Below are 17132 nucleotides of genomic sequence, written 5' to 3'. Positions count from 1 at the left end.
GCCCGCTGAGTTGACAAATGATCCCCTCACTGACAAATGATCCCCGCACATTACCACCATCCTACACACACTAGGGTCAATTTACTATTATACCAAACCAATTAACCTACAAACCTGTATGTCTTTGGAGTGTGGGAGGAAACAGCAGATCCCACAGAAAACCCACTTATGTCATGGGGAGAAGGTACAAACAACATGCAGACAAGCACCTATCAGGATCGAACCGGGTTTCTGATGGTGTAAGGCAGCAACTATACCACTGCACCACCACGTCACCCAGGTCTTGAGTTACAGGGAAACTTCCTTTAATGGGATCGCTGTCTTTGTCTTCCATTTCATAGAAATCATAAAGAGTCAAGAGTGTTTTATTATCATATGTCCCAGATAGAACAATTAAATACTTACTTGTAGCAGCACAACAGAATACGTAAACACAGAAACATTGAAACATAGAAAATAGTACACATAGTACACCGTAAACAAAAAAAAGGGGAAAAAAAGTTATGTGTGTGTGTATATATATGTACACATATCCACATATGTCAATGCAGTACAATTCTTTGGTTGTGGGAATTCCAACGGTTCAGAGGGTTCAAAGATAATCAATTCCTCTACTTGACTGCTCATCCCAAGATTGTGGCCATCCTTGTTCTAGTTTCCCCCCACCATGGGAAACACTCTTACAGAATCTATCCTGTCAAGTTGTGTCAAAATTTTAAAAACCTCACTGAGATCTCCGCGTGTACTTCTAAATTACAGAGTGTAGTCTTAACTTGCTTGGTCTTTCCTTATAAATCAACTCACTTATTGCAGTAATTGACCTTTGCAACACCTACTCTAAGGCATCAAATACTGAATATTTTATAATTATCATATACTGACTGAAAAAGGGGCATTATGAATAACTGAATGATATTCGAGATGAAGAACTGAGCTACTTTCTAAGTTGTAATTGAGTCCACTGCATTATCAAGCAATTAATCTTGAAATCTAGTTCAGCAATAATTTCCTTCTGAATTAACTAAATATCACATATCAAAGAGATTTGAGCACATGATCTAGATCACAATTATGTTGAAACTGGTGGCTGCCGCATTAGCATTGTTTAGTGCAAAATATACAGTAAGAGTTAGAACTGCACATAGATGTCAAGCTAAAATGTGAGACAAATGATATTACTCCAAGTGCCATTTCACAAAAATCCTGTCCAAAAAAAACAGGACTTTCCCCCCTTTCTGATCTCACTGTCTCTTGTAAAGGAGGCCACATGCCTATTGTAACAATGTTGTATCTAGAAGCAATAATTTCATAGCTTGAATTGAAATAGTTTGAGTTGCAATGCTTTGCTCCAAAGAATTACAAGGTGAATACAATTAATTCTTTGCAATAACAGAAATACCCATCCTTACTTCTGAATGATCTGGCTGCAGAAAATGGAATGCATTATTTCTGTTTTTTTGATCTCTGATAACATGACCCATGTGTCGTCACATGTTTGTGAATAAAAAGACACTTAAGCAAAAAAAGAACATTTGGCATTTTAACATTACTATTTCTCTCTATTCACTATCACCGTTGACCTTTCATCAGTAAGTCGACTACTTTTTTCCCATTGCATTGACAGTTCATCAAGCATCAATTGCTCAGAGCATATTATATTACAGAATGACCCATATTTAATATATTTCTATATTACCCCTAATTGTAATACCTACATTATCTTATTGTATTAATGGTTATTGTAAATTACAATTCAGAAAAGATTAAGGGTACAAAATGTGATTATTAAGACAGATTAATCATTGATAGTAATTCATATTAATAATTGTATAGTACCTGAAGAATAATTGAACTAGATTTCATGACATGTATCTTTCTCTAACCATTAGTAACTCATTGCCAACTCAAGTTCATTTTAAGGTCTTAGAATGAATGATTGATGAGAACAAATTATGAATCTTGATCATTACAAGTTGCAGATTATTACATAATAAGTTAAGCTTTAGAACATACTGCAATAGAAAATAAAATAGAGATAAAATTTTGAAATGGTATTATTAAAACTATCTTTGTGGTGTTCATTAGTAATTTAATCATTTAGGCAGAAAATTATTAAATACCATTGTTATCAAGGCATATTAGCACTATCTTCCTATGGGATGAATTTGCCTCAGTGAGAATTGTGGCTGCACAACCTTAGCTGACGTTTTATTGGGATCTATTGAGCATTATTGTAAATTATGTCGGGTCGTTATCCATCCATGTTTCTATTAAACTGGCAATTCAGTCATGATTATGTTATACTCCATTTCCAAAAATAAGACAAATGAACTCCAGTGAATTCAAATTCTGCAGTAATATGAGGGTGAATTTCCATATAAAGTATTCTAAGCATTCAACAGAGAAATTATTAATATTTGTTATTTAGTGATTCGAAACCCATAACTGACTCCATAATAATTTTTATTATCCTCATGTTTGGTCAAAATAAAGAAATTAATGTCATTTTCTCTCTTATGCTTGCAATGGCACAGGTAGTTCTGAAATCAGGACCAGGGACTTTCTTTGGCTTAGCTATTTACGGTGATTACATCTTCTGGACAGACTGGATGCAACGGTCTATAATGCGTTGTGATAAATACACAGGAGGAGAAATGAAAGTGCTGCGTTCTGATACAGCACATCAACCTATGGGAATTATGGTTGTAGCTAACGATACCAATAATTGTAAGTGGTTTTTAGTATTATGACATTTGGATTTTGTTTTTGCTGGCTGATTACTATTATTTTACATTAAAGAAAGCGTAGACTACTACACTTAAGTATATCATTATGACACTATTTCATCATATAACATCTACCAATGAACCAGTCGTCAGAGTTCCAGATGTCGGTGCCACTTTTTTAAAATATGGCTTTAAATACTACCTTTTAATATTTGGAATTAAAAATATATATTCCCATGATATGTATGGTGCTGGCAGTCCCAGCATGCATTGTGCATTTGGAGAAACTGTTGGCATGGAGATTAGGATGTGAATGTTAATGCAGAGGGCTGACACACTGTGTCTCATTTGCCCAGGTTTAATCAGTGTCCTCTGACTGAGTTATTTTCAACTTTGTCCTTAAGTTATACAGCAACATTTTAGAATTTGAAACTTTTCATGTAACTGTTCCATCATTTGCAACTGAGTGTAAATCTTTGTACTAAATTAATGCAGAATATTTTTGTACATGCATTTCTCAATCAGAAAGAAATTCTGAATTACGTTTAAATCATGTCATACAACAAAGTCAAATTAAACATATTTATTCTCTTGACCCTCCCATTAATTTGAGATTTGTGAAAGACGTAATGGGATCATTAACTACTTAAAATATATACAAAGCAATAATTTAATGCTATTTAAATACCAACCGAGCCATGACTGTTATTACTTAAAATCAAAGTTCAAAGTTAATGGTTCAGAATTTTCCACAAGGAACAGAGCGGCAACAGCACCTCCCACTGGCTAAATAAATAATCTCCAGAATGATCCAGAGATGCGTGCGGTGGATTTTTTCTCTTTTACAACATCTTCTGATGTCAGGCAAGAGTCTGGGGACTCCTGAAATCCAGCAACCATGCCATCAATTTGGTTCAAGTCAATCATTTAAAGAAGTTACCATTTTATGCCAGGCACCCATTTTTAATTTACATTGTACTCATTATATATACAGAATAAGGATTGGAATGTACAATGCTATAAAATATTTTATTTTAAGTACTTTAAGCAATGTCCATTGTATGGAATTCATAATAATGTAATCATTATAATAGTGAATTTGCCAATAAAACCTTAGCATTTCATGTGAAGGCATTTTGCCCTATACTAATCCTAATTTGCATTCTGGGAAAAGATCTGAATTCAGAAGTAAGAATTTATCTAATTCTGGCAGATTTCAAAACACTTGAATATACCTGTAGCAAGGTGCAAATCCAAGTTAGAATTCTTCCCATCATTTTATCAAAGCATCTGGAAACATTATGAACTCATAGTTTTATTGTTAAATGTTATTGCAACAATTGTCTAAAATATATAAAATGATTAGTGAAATCTAGAGCTTCCTTCGACTTTGCTGTGCCTTTCTTAAATAACAAGGGGAGCAGAGCATTTTTAACAGACGTTCATTTTGCTTATTAGTAAAGACTTCTTGCTGATGTGACGGAAAATCGTTTCTTTAAAACTAGGTGAGCAGTCTTCATGCAAGATAATGAATGGAGGTTGTCATGACCTTTGCCTATTGACTGCTGATGGCCAAGTAAATTGTTCTTGCAGGGGAGAGAGAATGCTATTAGATGACAATAGATGTGTTGGTAAGTTGATTTCTGCCTCCACACTTTCCATCCAAGGACAAAACTACTGAGGCTAACAACACTATTTATTATTAAAGAAATAGCATGAGTAATACTATGAGTATTTCTGACATTTTAATGTATTGCTCTCTCTGCTTATTCTGCTGAAGAATCAAATGTTAATATTATCAATAGCAAAGATAAGATATGACTAATTAAGCTCTTACACTCACTGAGCACAAAGGTCAAACGCATTTGATGTTTATACTTTAATCAATAATAATAACCTGGATATTATTCAGAGCAATATCTGTGTACGGAATTTAATACATTACGTTCTCACAAATCACCTCCCTGAGGCAGCAGGAACATCCAAGCATATAAGGGGCACAGGTATGGAGGTCTGGAAATATAGTAAAAGGTTCATTGAAAGTGGCATGGCAGTTTGAAAAACTGGTTAAATGTATATTGGATCCTGTGTTTAATAAACAGGCATTTTTTGGCCTGCTGTTGTGACCCAATTTTGGACTACTTTACAAGATTACTGTAACTACTCACTGGACCGACAGAGCAATCCAAACTAAGACACCAACAGGGTCAAGGCATACAAGATAGATTGTCTGTTTCTTCTAATGCAAAGTGCAGCATTTAAGTAAATTGCGTTTGCGTTTATGTTTAGTTTATTGTCACATGTACCGAGGTAGATGAAAAGCTTTTGTTGCATGCACACCAGATTTGCTAATAATTTGCTTTTGCATGCAAACTGTTTCTATTTTTTGCAGCCAAAAACTCATCTTGCAATATTCACACCGAATTTGAATGTGGAAATGGAGATTGCATTGGATACCACTTGGCATGTGATGGAATTGTTCACTGCAAAGATAAATCAGATGAAAAGCAATCATATTGTGGTAAGAAATCTGTTAAATTGGGTTGAAGCAACGTAGAAGTGAAGTCTAAAAATTCCATCAGCAACTAAAATGAATAAGCACTAGAAGTAAAATTTTTCAAAAATAACTTTCTTGCAAATTGTGCCACAGTCGCAACGTAAAGCTATCTCTCACTTACTGTCGTTTAGCTCCGTGTATTGAATTCTTTCAAATCTTTTCTGTGATGCCATTTATCTTTAAAAGCAATTTTCTTGGTGCGAGAATCTGGCAAATATTGCAGATGTGCATTCTGAAGGGTATATTTCAATATTGCGCAAACTAACAAATTTAATTTGACACAAAATATTTATTTAAGCATCTCATTACATGAAAAACATTTTTTTTCCAGTAAATTTAATCAATAAGCAGGTATACAACACTCCGGCAGAAAACATTTCGCATTTAAAGGACCGCATCTTCATTTCCATATTTCAACAAGTCAATATTTTCATTCACTGGTTGCATTTATAGAGCACTCTTCCCAAGCCTTTCTAATCTCCTAACAGACAATAAAGTGCTCATTGAAAAATAATCTCAAGTTTAATACATGAACAGGCAGAAATTGAACACAGGAAGAATGTATAAACAATAATAACATTTGTTAGGTAATCTGTTTTTGTGATGTTGGTGAAAAGATAAATATTGGTTGGGGAGCAAAGGAGAACCTTTTCACTTTGCCTAACATAGTGCCCTGAAGTCTATGGCATTATGCTGAGAGGGTGGACAGGACCCTAATTCAGCATCATAGCTGAAGAATGGCTATGGATACAACATTCCACAATAACACACCTAAGTTTTATTTTTTCTGGTCAGAGGCCTCATGGTAAATGGTTACTCCCCATTTTACAGCTTACTCCAGTGGTATGAACATTGACTTCTCTAACTTCAAGTAACGCTTGCTTTCCCTCTCTCTCCATCCCCTCCCCTTCCCAATTATCCGCCTGTCTTACTGTCTCCGACTACATTTTATCTCTGTTTGCTTTGTTGTTACCTTCTCCCAACTAACAATGATCTATTCTACATGTCCCTTGAGCTCCATTCCCCTTGTCACGTTTTCACACTTTATACTTCCTTATCTATACACTTCCTTATCTATGCATCCCGCATTCCCCTGACATCAGTCAGAAGATGGGTCACGACCCGAAATGTCACCCATTCCTTCTCTCCAAAAATGCTGCCTGTCCCACTGATTTACTCCTGCACTTTTGGTGTCTACCTTCAAGGAAATATAAATGTTGTCAAACTGCAGAAAATGTTGTTATTTATTCTGCATTGACTTAACAGCTTGGCTAAAGATATCTAACATTCCCAGGAGGTTCTGCAATAGCAGACAAGGGGGCTTATCATGTAAAATAATAATTAGATCAGTATTGGATTTTCAAACCTTAGGGATCCCCACATAATCCTGAATATCACAACTGTTGCATTACAAAAAATCTTAAGCAGATGTAACCCACCGTATTGCTGTCAGATGCTTCTTGTTGTGCATAATTACCTTGGACCAAGTTCATTCTCCATCTATATAACCATATAACCATATAACAATTACAGCATGGAAACAGGCCATCTCGGCCCTACAAGTCCGTGCCGAACAATTATTTTCCCTTAGTCCCACCTGCCTGCACTCATACCATAACCCTCCATTCCCTTCTCATCCATATGCCTATCCAATTTATTTTTAAATGATACCAACAAACCTGCCTCCACCACTTCCAATGGAAGCTCATGGCACACCGCTACCACTCTCTGAGTAAAGAAGTTCCCCCTCATGTTACCCCTAAACTCCTGTCCCTTAATTCTGAAGTCATGTCCTCTTCTTTGAATCTTCCCTATTCTCAAAGGGAAAAGCTTGTCCACATCAACTCTGTCCATCCCTCTCATCATTTTAAAGACCTCTATCAAGTCCCCCCTTAAACATCTGCGCTCCAGAGAATAAAGACCTAACTTACTCAACCTTTCTCTGTAACTTAGATGTTGAAACCCAGGCAACATTCTAGTAAATCTCCTCTGTACTCTCTCTATTTTGTTGACATTCTTCCTATAATTGGGCGACCAAAATTGTACACCATGCTCCAGATTTGGTCTCACCAATGCCTTGTACAATTTTAACATTACATCCCAGCTTCTATACTCAATGCTCTGATTTATAAAGGCTAGCATACCAAAAGCTTTCTTTACCACCCTGTCTATATGAGATTCCACCTTCAAGGAACTATGCACGGTTATTCCCAGATCCCTCTGTTCAACTGCATTCTTCAATTCCCTACCATTTACCATGTACGTCCTATTTTGATTTGTCCTGCCAAGGTGTAGCACCTCACATTTATCAGCATTAAACTCTATCTGCCATCTTTCAGCCCATTCTTCCAAATGGCCTAAATCACTCTGTAGACTTTGGAAATCCTCTTCATTATCCACAACACCCCCTATCTTGGTATCATCTGCATACTTACTAATCCAATTTACCACACCTTCATCCAGATCATTGATGTACATGACAAACACCAAAGGACCCAACACAGATCCCTGAGGCACCCCACTAGTCACCTGCCTCCAACCCGACAAACAGCCATCCACCATTACCCTCTGGCGTCTCCCATTCAGCCACTGTTGAATCCATCTTGCTACTCCTGCATTTATACCCAACAGTTGAACCTTCTTAACCAACCTTCCATGAGGAACCTTGTCAAAGGCCTTACTAAAGTCCATATAGACAACATCCACTGCTTTACCCTCGTCAATTTCCCTAGTAACCTCTTCAAAAAATTCAAGAAGATTAGTCAAACATGTCCTTCCAGGCACAAATCCATGTTGACTGTTCCTAATAAGACCCTGTTTATCCAGATGCATATATATTATCTCTAAGTATCTTTTCCATTAATTTGCCCACCACTGAAGTCAAACTAACAGGCCTATAATTGCTAGGTTAACTCTCAGAACCCTTTTTAAACAATGGAACAACATGCGTTGCACGCCAATCCTCGGGGACTATTCCCGTTTCTAATGACATTTGAAATATTTCTGTCATAGCCCTGGCTATTTCTACACTAACTTCCCTCAATGTCCTAGGGAATATCCTGTCAGGACCTGGAGACTTATCCACTTTTATATTTTTCAAGTGTTAGTACTTCTTTTACTTTGAAACTCATAGTATCCATAGCTACTCTACTAGTTTCCCTTACCTCACATAATTCACTATCCTTCTCCTTGGAAACTATTGGTCACATATTATATATTATTGCATCCATACAATGATTTGATATTAGGGTTTACTGTCAGATGTACATCACATGGAATACTCTTAGATTAGATGCATGTAATACAGATAACCAATTTATAATTATTCAATTCGAGACCATTCTCTATTAAGTTTATTAACTATGTATACACAGCACAGATGGTGGACATATTATGGAGATTTATTTAATTATTTATTCAACGTCTCTTTAATTTGCCAATATTTGTCAGATCAGCCTGCAGATAACTGTAATTGTTGAATTGATAAAATCTATTAAAGTTATCTTCAGTGTTGTACCTTTCCACCGAAACAGCAATTTGATATCACCTTGAATCAACAGGACTCACTTACTTGTTCCCCTCTCCAGGAGTGTTCTTGAGGATTATTTTCTGCCACAGTAATAACTTTTGGTAGAAGTTCTGTTGAAACACAATAAGCACAAATAAAGAGAGATTTCAGCAAGGTCATGGCAACAAGGCAGATTGTTTCTGGAATACAAATGCATTATTTAATTTCAGAAAGTTGAGTTTAAAAAGTTCACATTGTCAGTATCTTACAAAGGCAAAAACAACATGAGCTTGGTTCCATCATATAGCAGAAACTGTTGCATTTGCATAATATATTATCCAGGCCACACTTGGAATACTGTGTTCAGTTTTGGAAGGATGTCATTAAGATGGTAAGAATGCAGAGAAGATTGACAAAGGGTGGTGGGTGTATGGAACAAACTGCCAGAGGAGGTAGTTGAGGCAGGGACTATCCCAACATTTAAGAAGCATTTAGACAGGCATTTGGATAGAACAGGTTTGGAGGGACATGGACCAAATGCTGGCAGGTGGGACCAGTGTAGCTGCGACATGTTGGTCAGTGTAGGCAAGTTGGGCCGAAGGGCCTGTTTCCACATTGTATCACTATGAGTCTATGATGTTGCCAGGATTCAAGGGCAAGAGTGATAGGAAATGTTTTGCAGACTAGGAATTTATTTCTTGGAGGACAGGAGATTGAGAGGCAAGCTTATGGAATTGTTTAAAATCATGAGTGTCATACACAGAATGCATAGAATTGTTTACCCAGGATTGGGAAACAAAGAACTAGAGGGCATAGGCATGTGAGAGAATAAATATTTAATAGGAACCCAAGGAGCACGTTTTTCCACCCAGTGATTCATATATGGAATGAGCTGCCAGATGACTTTGTCGGGGCAGGTGCAATAACAACATTTACATGGATAGGGAAGTTTAAGAAGGATATAGCATATTGGGCGGCTTGAATGAGTTGAACCGAAGGGTCTGTTTCCATGCTGTATGATTCCTTCACTCTTTATATCACCATTTGCTGCGATCTTACTCTGTATTTATTTCAATGTTTAAATAAATTAAACAAAAGATGATGCATCCAAAGGAATTTATTGGCTGCACAATCCTGGAAATGTATAGGATGAAATTATATGACTGTGCCTTTTATTTGCTTATAGTTTCTTAACCCTTCTGCCATTAAAAGTTTTCACCTTGTTAAAACAGCCTATAAACTGAATGAAACAGGGCTCAGAATATGCAGTTAGGAATAATAGCATGGAAAGCTGAGAAGTTGTAGCTGTGACTCTTCCACAAAGTGTTTAGTTACAATCCTCCCCAGTGTAATTTGTAAAAATCATTGAAGGGATGAGATCTTAAGATATCTGATAAATTATTCTCAATATGAAAAAAAACCTGAAACTGTTATGCTCTGTTGAAATTGCTGTGACCTGAATTTTAATAGCAAACTAACCCATATTTTTCTGTGAAGCAACCTCTTACGTGAAAAAGATAATTTATAGATTGTCATCTAATGGGATAACAACTAAAAAAAAAAGATAAATTATTAAATAATTAGTGAGTAATTTCATGTTTTATCTAAACCTATATGTTTGATTGTTTAATTTGCAATTGGTTAGACTTTGTTTTTTCTTGTTTGCCTTGTGTGAAAATGCAGTGTGATTTATTGCCCAGCCTGTTTAAGGCATCCTTAAGGTTGTTTTAAGGCATTCTTATTGCCCGCTGCAGGCGTGGAAACTGCAGTTTGACAAAGGTTAAAGTAGATGTATAGCATAATGTGGAAACTGCATTATGACAAAGGTTAGGATAGCTGTGCAGCACAACAACATTTAGGCAATGTTTTGGGATGGGTATTCCTTGACACACACTACAAGGTTCTTGATATTGAAAATTAAATAAAGGATTAAATAGCATGTAGGTTTACTTGTATTCATGTTATTGCATTTTGTATATTAATGTTTTGAGAACGTATTGTTATTGATGATAAGAAATTAGGAAGTGCGCACAATTTCAAGGGTCAAAATCTGTATAAAAAGTTGAATGTTCTGATTAGAATTTCAGCGTAGTACAGTGACTGTGACCTTGTGCACAAGTAAATAAAGAGTCTGGAAAATGAATGGAAGTTTTCAGAATCCAGTTGATCGGTGACAAAATAGGCATTCCTTAGACCTCAAGGCAGTGAGCAAGGTGAAATCTATGCCACCAAGATCATTAAATCATTGTAGGCAGCTTCCATGAAAACTGTTAACATGGGTTGTGGCTTTACCACCAATGCACTTTGTTGAACTACAAATTTATGCTCAGATTATGTTACAATAACTGTTAAAGAAACCCCCTCAACAACTAGCTCAATTAATCTTCGGAATAGCAAAGCTACACACATCAGAAATATTCCCAGTCTGTGGTGAATGGTTAATCATGGTCAGAGAGCAAAAAGTGTTAGTATTTTTATAGTAACAGTAATGTATGTAGCATTTTCAAACTATGGGACAACAGGCTTTGCATACAGCTCAAGTTCATGTTCAAGCTCACATTTATTGCCACGTGCACCAATTAAGGTACAGTAGAATTTGATTTACCATGCAGCCACATAATCAAAAAGAGCGCAATACATAATAGAATGCACCATGAACATCCACCACAGTGGAATCAACATTCTTCACTGTGGTGGAAGGCAATAACGTTCAGTCAGTCCTCCACTTTTGTTCATCCGTGGTCGGGGCCATGAACCCTCCATAGTCGCCACTACTGATGGCCTGATGTGTAGGCCCTCTCGTCGGGATGCTCGAAACTCCGATGTCGAAACGGACTGACACTCCGCGGCTTGGAGGTCCCGAATTGGCCACTTACTACTGGAGACCACGGCTTCACGATGTTATAGGCCACTGGCTCTTCTCCGGCGATCCCCTTCATGATGTTATATGTCGGTCGGGGCTCTTCCCCAGCGATCCCCAGCGAGGGATCCCAGACTCCGCGATGGGAAGTCCACGCCGCATCTGCAGCTAGAAGCTCTGCAGACCGCGGCTTCAGGATGTTGTAGTCCACAGGCCAGCGATCGGAGCACTTCTCATGGCGATCCCCAGCAAGGGATCGCCCAGCTCCACGATGGAAAGTCCGCACTGTGCCTGCTGCTGAAGCTCAGGGCCCAACTCCGGGAGAGGCCGCACCAATCCAAGATGTTAGGCCGCGAGGGAGGGTGAAAATACAACTAGGAGAAAAGTTGCACTCCACCGAGGTGAGTAATTTAAAAAAAGTTTCCCCCCTATTCCCCGCCCCCGCCCCCCACACTAAAATCCACTTTTAGACATACTAAAAACAAAGTCGGAAGGACGAACAGCTGCTGGCGAGGCTACTGGCTCGCGGCGCCACCCAAAGCTGTGTTGTCCTTTGCAAATACTTTATTCCCCATCAAGATGGGAAGCAAGTTGTCATGTACCAGAATTCAATAAAGAACTGCAAAGTCTTTGAGTGGGATAGAAAGGTGAAGGTTGAAATTAATTAAAGTGCACATCTTTATTTTAAGTCGCATTATGGCTGGGTAATTGAGGTGCAATATATTTTGCTTCTCTCATACATATGCTGATCAAACATTGTTTTGAACTCTGATTCCATCTTTGAAATGAAAGACACTGCCAGTCATTTAAAAAAAAAAACTAACTGGAGAAAGTCCTAGTTCACCAGTAGATATCAAGTATAAGTAATGAGAATGTTTATCAAAGAAGGTGATTTATCAAATTGGATTTGGAGCAGTAACACTTGCCAGAAATAAAAGATTAAAAAGGCTATACATTATTCAGAGGATGGGCATGTCCCACTTTGTTGATAGCACTCTCTTGCTCTGTGTAATGGAGGTTTCCAGGCAGGCAGTGACAGGATAGAGGTAGGGAAACATCTGTAATCATGCTATCAACTTGATCAAATTATAGCATTGACCTTGCCAGGTGAAACAATTGTTATGGGATTCATGAGGTTAATGGAATACTTCATTTAAACTATCATTAAACCTTGTGTTATTGATTATTAGATGCTTAAAATACATATTTTTATGTGCCTGACCCCTCATCTCTCAGGGTGATGAATTTATCAGCTTACTGTTAACTTTTGTTTTTTTTCCTGATTTCTTGGCATCAGCAAACAGGAGTTGTAGAAAAGGCTTTAAGCATTGCTACAATGGGCGCTGTGTGTCCAATGCAAAGTGGTGTGATGGAGTGGATGATTGTGCTGACAACTCAGATGAAGTTACCTGCAATAGTAAGTATTAGGTTGGTGATGTGAGAAGTATTCACGTTGATTTATTCCTGCATTGACTTGGTCAACAGCCAAGTGAGCAAAATAGCATAAATTCATTGTTGAGATTTTAGGAATTCATTTCCAGATGGATAACTACCTGAGTTCTGAGAAACATTATTTATTTACCAATAAATACAAATTATTATATAATATAATCCATGTTTGTTTTTCATGGATTATATTTAATATTTTGTTTCCTATACAGTATTAGCTAATTGGATTTATGATTTCATGCTTCCTTTTAATTGTCCTCTTTACTTCCTTTTAACGTGATAAACATGTACTGTATTAATTTGAATGGATCCTCATTATAACTTAGCATTCCCGATAAATTATTTAATTTAAATCAAATGTAATTGATTGAACAGGGTTTGCTGTTGTGTCCCGGAGTCCCTATATTTTACTTAGAGTTTGAGGAATAGGAATTCAAGACAATTAACAGCTTAAATGAATAAATTAAGCCGAGAGCAAAATTGTGTCTCACCCTGGGATTTGCTTTGTCTTACAGATTCTACGTGCAGTGCAGCTGAATTTCGGTGCAGGGATGGGACTTGCATTGTCAAAACAGCACAGTGCAACCAGTTGATAGATTGTGCAGACGCTTCTGATGAAATGGATTGCAGTAAGTTGGCAAGTTTTGACAGCAGTTCAATGTGTTGTTGTTGGCATTTCACAAGAAGTGGGTGCAGACTTGTTGGCCATTAAAGATTCCCCAAGGCATTGTTTGCTGAAGCACAGTTCTGCTGCCAAGTCACATATTCAAACCATGTAGATTTTTCATGGATTACAATAAAATCACAGCGTATCTATAATAATGTTGATGCAAGTTTCTAAGCATTTAATAATTTGCGTTTAATGCTAAAGTAATAATGTAATGATGAGCTCATTAGCAAGGTACAAACATTATCTTAATGATTTCTATCAATACTGTTTCAGGTAACACGGACTGCACTGGATTCTATAAAGTTGGAGTTAAGGAAACAAATTACATAAAATGTAACAGCACGTCCCTCTGCATCCTTTCATCCTGGATTTGTGATGGTTCCAATGATTGTGGTGACTACACAGATGAATTAAATTGTCAAGGTAAATAATATGCTTTGTAGCTCTAACAGCAAATATTTGTGAGGACATAAGTTCAGCAATGTGAAGAGTACTGGCCTCCCCAGCATACAAGGATGCCCGACAGGTCTTTAGTTTAGGTTATTATTGTCACATGTACCAAACTACAGTGAAAACATTTTGTTGCATGCTGTCCAGTCAAAGAAAAGATAATACATATTTACAATCAATCATCCACAATGTTCAGATAAAGGGTATGACATTTTGTGCATGATAAAGTCTGATTAAAGATAGTTTAATGGTCTCCAATGCGGTAAATGGGAGGTTAGGACTGCACTCGAGCTGGTGAGAACACAGTTCAGTTGCCTAATAACAGCTGGGAAGAATATGTCCTTGACTCTGGAGGTATGCGTTTTCAAACTTCTGTACCTGTGTCCTGATGGGAGAGGGAAGAAGAGGGAGCGGCTGGGATGAGACTGGTCCTTGATTCTGCTGGCCTTGCTGAGTCAGCATGAAGTGTAAATGGAGTTAATGGAAGGGAGGTTGGTTTGAATGATGGTCTGGGACACACCAACTACTCAGAAATTTCGAGCAGTCTTCGATAGAGCTGTTCCCAAACCATGCTGCGATGCGTCCTGATAAAATGCTTTTACAGCACATCTGTAGAAGTTGGTGAGAGTTGCTGAGGCCATGCTGAACTTCCTAAGAGTTTTACGGAAGTAGATGCGTAGGTGTGCTTTTTTGGCCATAGCTTCAATGTGACCGGCCTAGTAAAAATTGCCGGTGAAATTTATCTTCCAAGATCTTGAACCTTTTAACCATCTCTGCTTTGGCACAATAAAGTATACCAGGGTATGTGCTGCTGCACTTGCTGAAGTCTCCTTTGTCTTGCTGACATTGATGGAGAGGTTGTTGTCTTTACACAAGCTTATGAGGTTCTCAATCTCTTTCCTCTTTCATTATTATTTGATATTTGAAAAGTTAGTGATGGTGGATGTCAAGACCTTGATGGTATTCATTAAGGCACAAGATCTTGCTTTTCTTTGACACCAAGATGATAGTGGTCTTCTTGAAGATGGAGGGCACCTCCTACGGATTAGGGAGAGATTAAAGTTGTCTGTGAACACTCCTGCTAGTTTGTCTATGCAGTTCCTAAGGATGTAGTCAGGGACTCCATTTGGACCAATTGTTTTCCATGGGTTCGGCTTCAGGAAGGCTGATCTAACTTCTGCAACAGTGACCTGGGAAAAGGCACACTTGATTATGATGGGACAGATGTCATTGGCCTGTTGGTATTCTGCTAAAAGAGAGCATAAAATGCATTCAGTTCATCAGAGAAGGTTGCACTATCATCAGCAATGCTGCCTGAATTAGCTTTGCAGCCAGTAGTCAGGCTTTGCCACAGTGACAAGTGTCCAAGTGATTATAATGGGACTCAGGTTTGTCCCAGTATTGTGCCTTGGCATTTCTGGTTGCCTTGTGAAGATCGTAGCAAGGTTTCTTGTATCTCTCAAGATTGTTTGACGTATGCCGTGATCTTGGCCTGCACCTGGGAATGGATCTCACAGCTCACCACACATGGTTTTCAGTCAGGGAAACAACAGCACATTTGTGTGGTTTATTTACCATTATCTTTTAATGCAGTAAAACAGCAATGATAAATATTGATGTATTTTATTTTACCTGGGGTTCATTTGCACATTCATGCCTTAAGCAATAAACCAACAGAGCAAAAAGCCCAGCATGAACATACCACTTTTTTTGTGGTTTTTTTTTGTTTCCTGTTGTTTCTATGTCATTAGAAATCTGTGAAAGTTAAACAGAATTTCAACAAAACCAAGCTTGGTGAAAATTCTGCCTAGCATGAACTAATTCTAAACATATTCCCACACTTACTAGATCAAAAACAAAAAGGTAAAGATGTAAGGTGAAAGGAAGGAATTTTAAAGACGATCTGAGAACATTTGTCCACACAGAGAGTGGTTAATATCTGAACCTTGCTGCCAGAGGAGGTGGCATAATAACTATATTAAAGATACATTTAAATGGACAGTTAGGTATGCAAGGCATTGTAAGATATGGACCTAATGCAGGGAAATTTGATTATTGCAGCAAGGCAAATGGTCAGCATGCACATGACGTGTCAAAAGACCCATTAGTGCACAACTATCTGACTCTGTACTTGGTATCATCAATCTAAAAATAGTTTCATCTGTGAAACTAATCTCTTACACATGTTGTAATTTTAAATGTAAAGACATTTTTTTTTTTGGTGAGCTGAAATGTGCAGACCAAGGGATGGAGGTGATTGCACCCACAATGGAAGGTGGAGACATGCAAGCAATATGCTCCTCCCGATGACCATGGAGACCCAAGGAACAGACAAAATGTGTGGGAAGGAACTGCAGATGATGGTTTAAACCAAAGATAGATGCAAAGATCTGGAGCAACTCAACGGGACAGGCAGCATCTCTGGAGAGAAGGAACGGGTGATGTTTTGGGTCGAGACCCTTCTTCAGACTGGTTAGGGATGAGGGAAACAAGAAATATAGACTGATGTAGAGAGATAAAGAACAATGAGTAGCAATGTTACAAAATTTTGAGATTTAAAAAATCAAGTCTGCAATTTATCCCATCAGATAAAGCATAACAATAAGTTTAATTTGACACCTAATTCACTTTCATATCTCAAGTAATAAAAACGTTATGGCCATTTTCATACCCAGAAATTAGCTAATTGTTCCCTATTGATTTTCTATGGACATAACAAAAAAGCTGTGATCATGGACAGTCAAAAGCCATAACCTTCTTAAAAATTAAGAGAACTGAATTAAATTGTCAGTTATCATAGATTGAACCATTCTGAAACAAATATAAAATAATCTTACTTGGATGACCTGGAATTAAAGCATATAATTAGTTAGTTACCCAATTGTAGCTAATTTCAAACTTCAATTACTAGA

The 17132-nt window shown here is 37.5% G+C and overlaps 1 protein-coding gene across 1 annotated transcript in view; it reads left to right on the top strand.

The window, feature by feature from the left end:
• Positions 1–17132, top strand: part of LOC129699151 (low-density lipoprotein receptor-related protein 1-like) — an 877455-nt gene that overhangs the window by 574098 nt on the left and 286225 nt on the right. Inside the window, exons 38-43 of the mRNA XM_055638819.1 lie at positions 2539–2727; positions 4232–4357; positions 5119–5247; positions 12949–13068; positions 13616–13729; positions 14044–14193. Coding sequence (XP_055494794.1) covers positions 2539–2727; positions 4232–4357; positions 5119–5247; positions 12949–13068; positions 13616–13729; positions 14044–14193 — 828 coding nt within the window. The remainder of the gene's footprint in view (positions 1–2538; positions 2728–4231; positions 4358–5118; positions 5248–12948; positions 13069–13615; positions 13730–14043; positions 14194–17132) is intronic.

The sequence above is a fragment of the Leucoraja erinacea genome, chromosome 7 (genome assembly GCF_028641065.1).
Source record: "Leucoraja erinacea ecotype New England chromosome 7, Leri_hhj_1, whole genome shotgun sequence".
NCBI classification, from domain to species: Eukaryota; Metazoa; Chordata; class Chondrichthyes; order Rajiformes; family Rajidae; genus Leucoraja; species Leucoraja erinaceus.
This window is presented reverse-complemented; position numbering and strand designations above follow the sequence as displayed.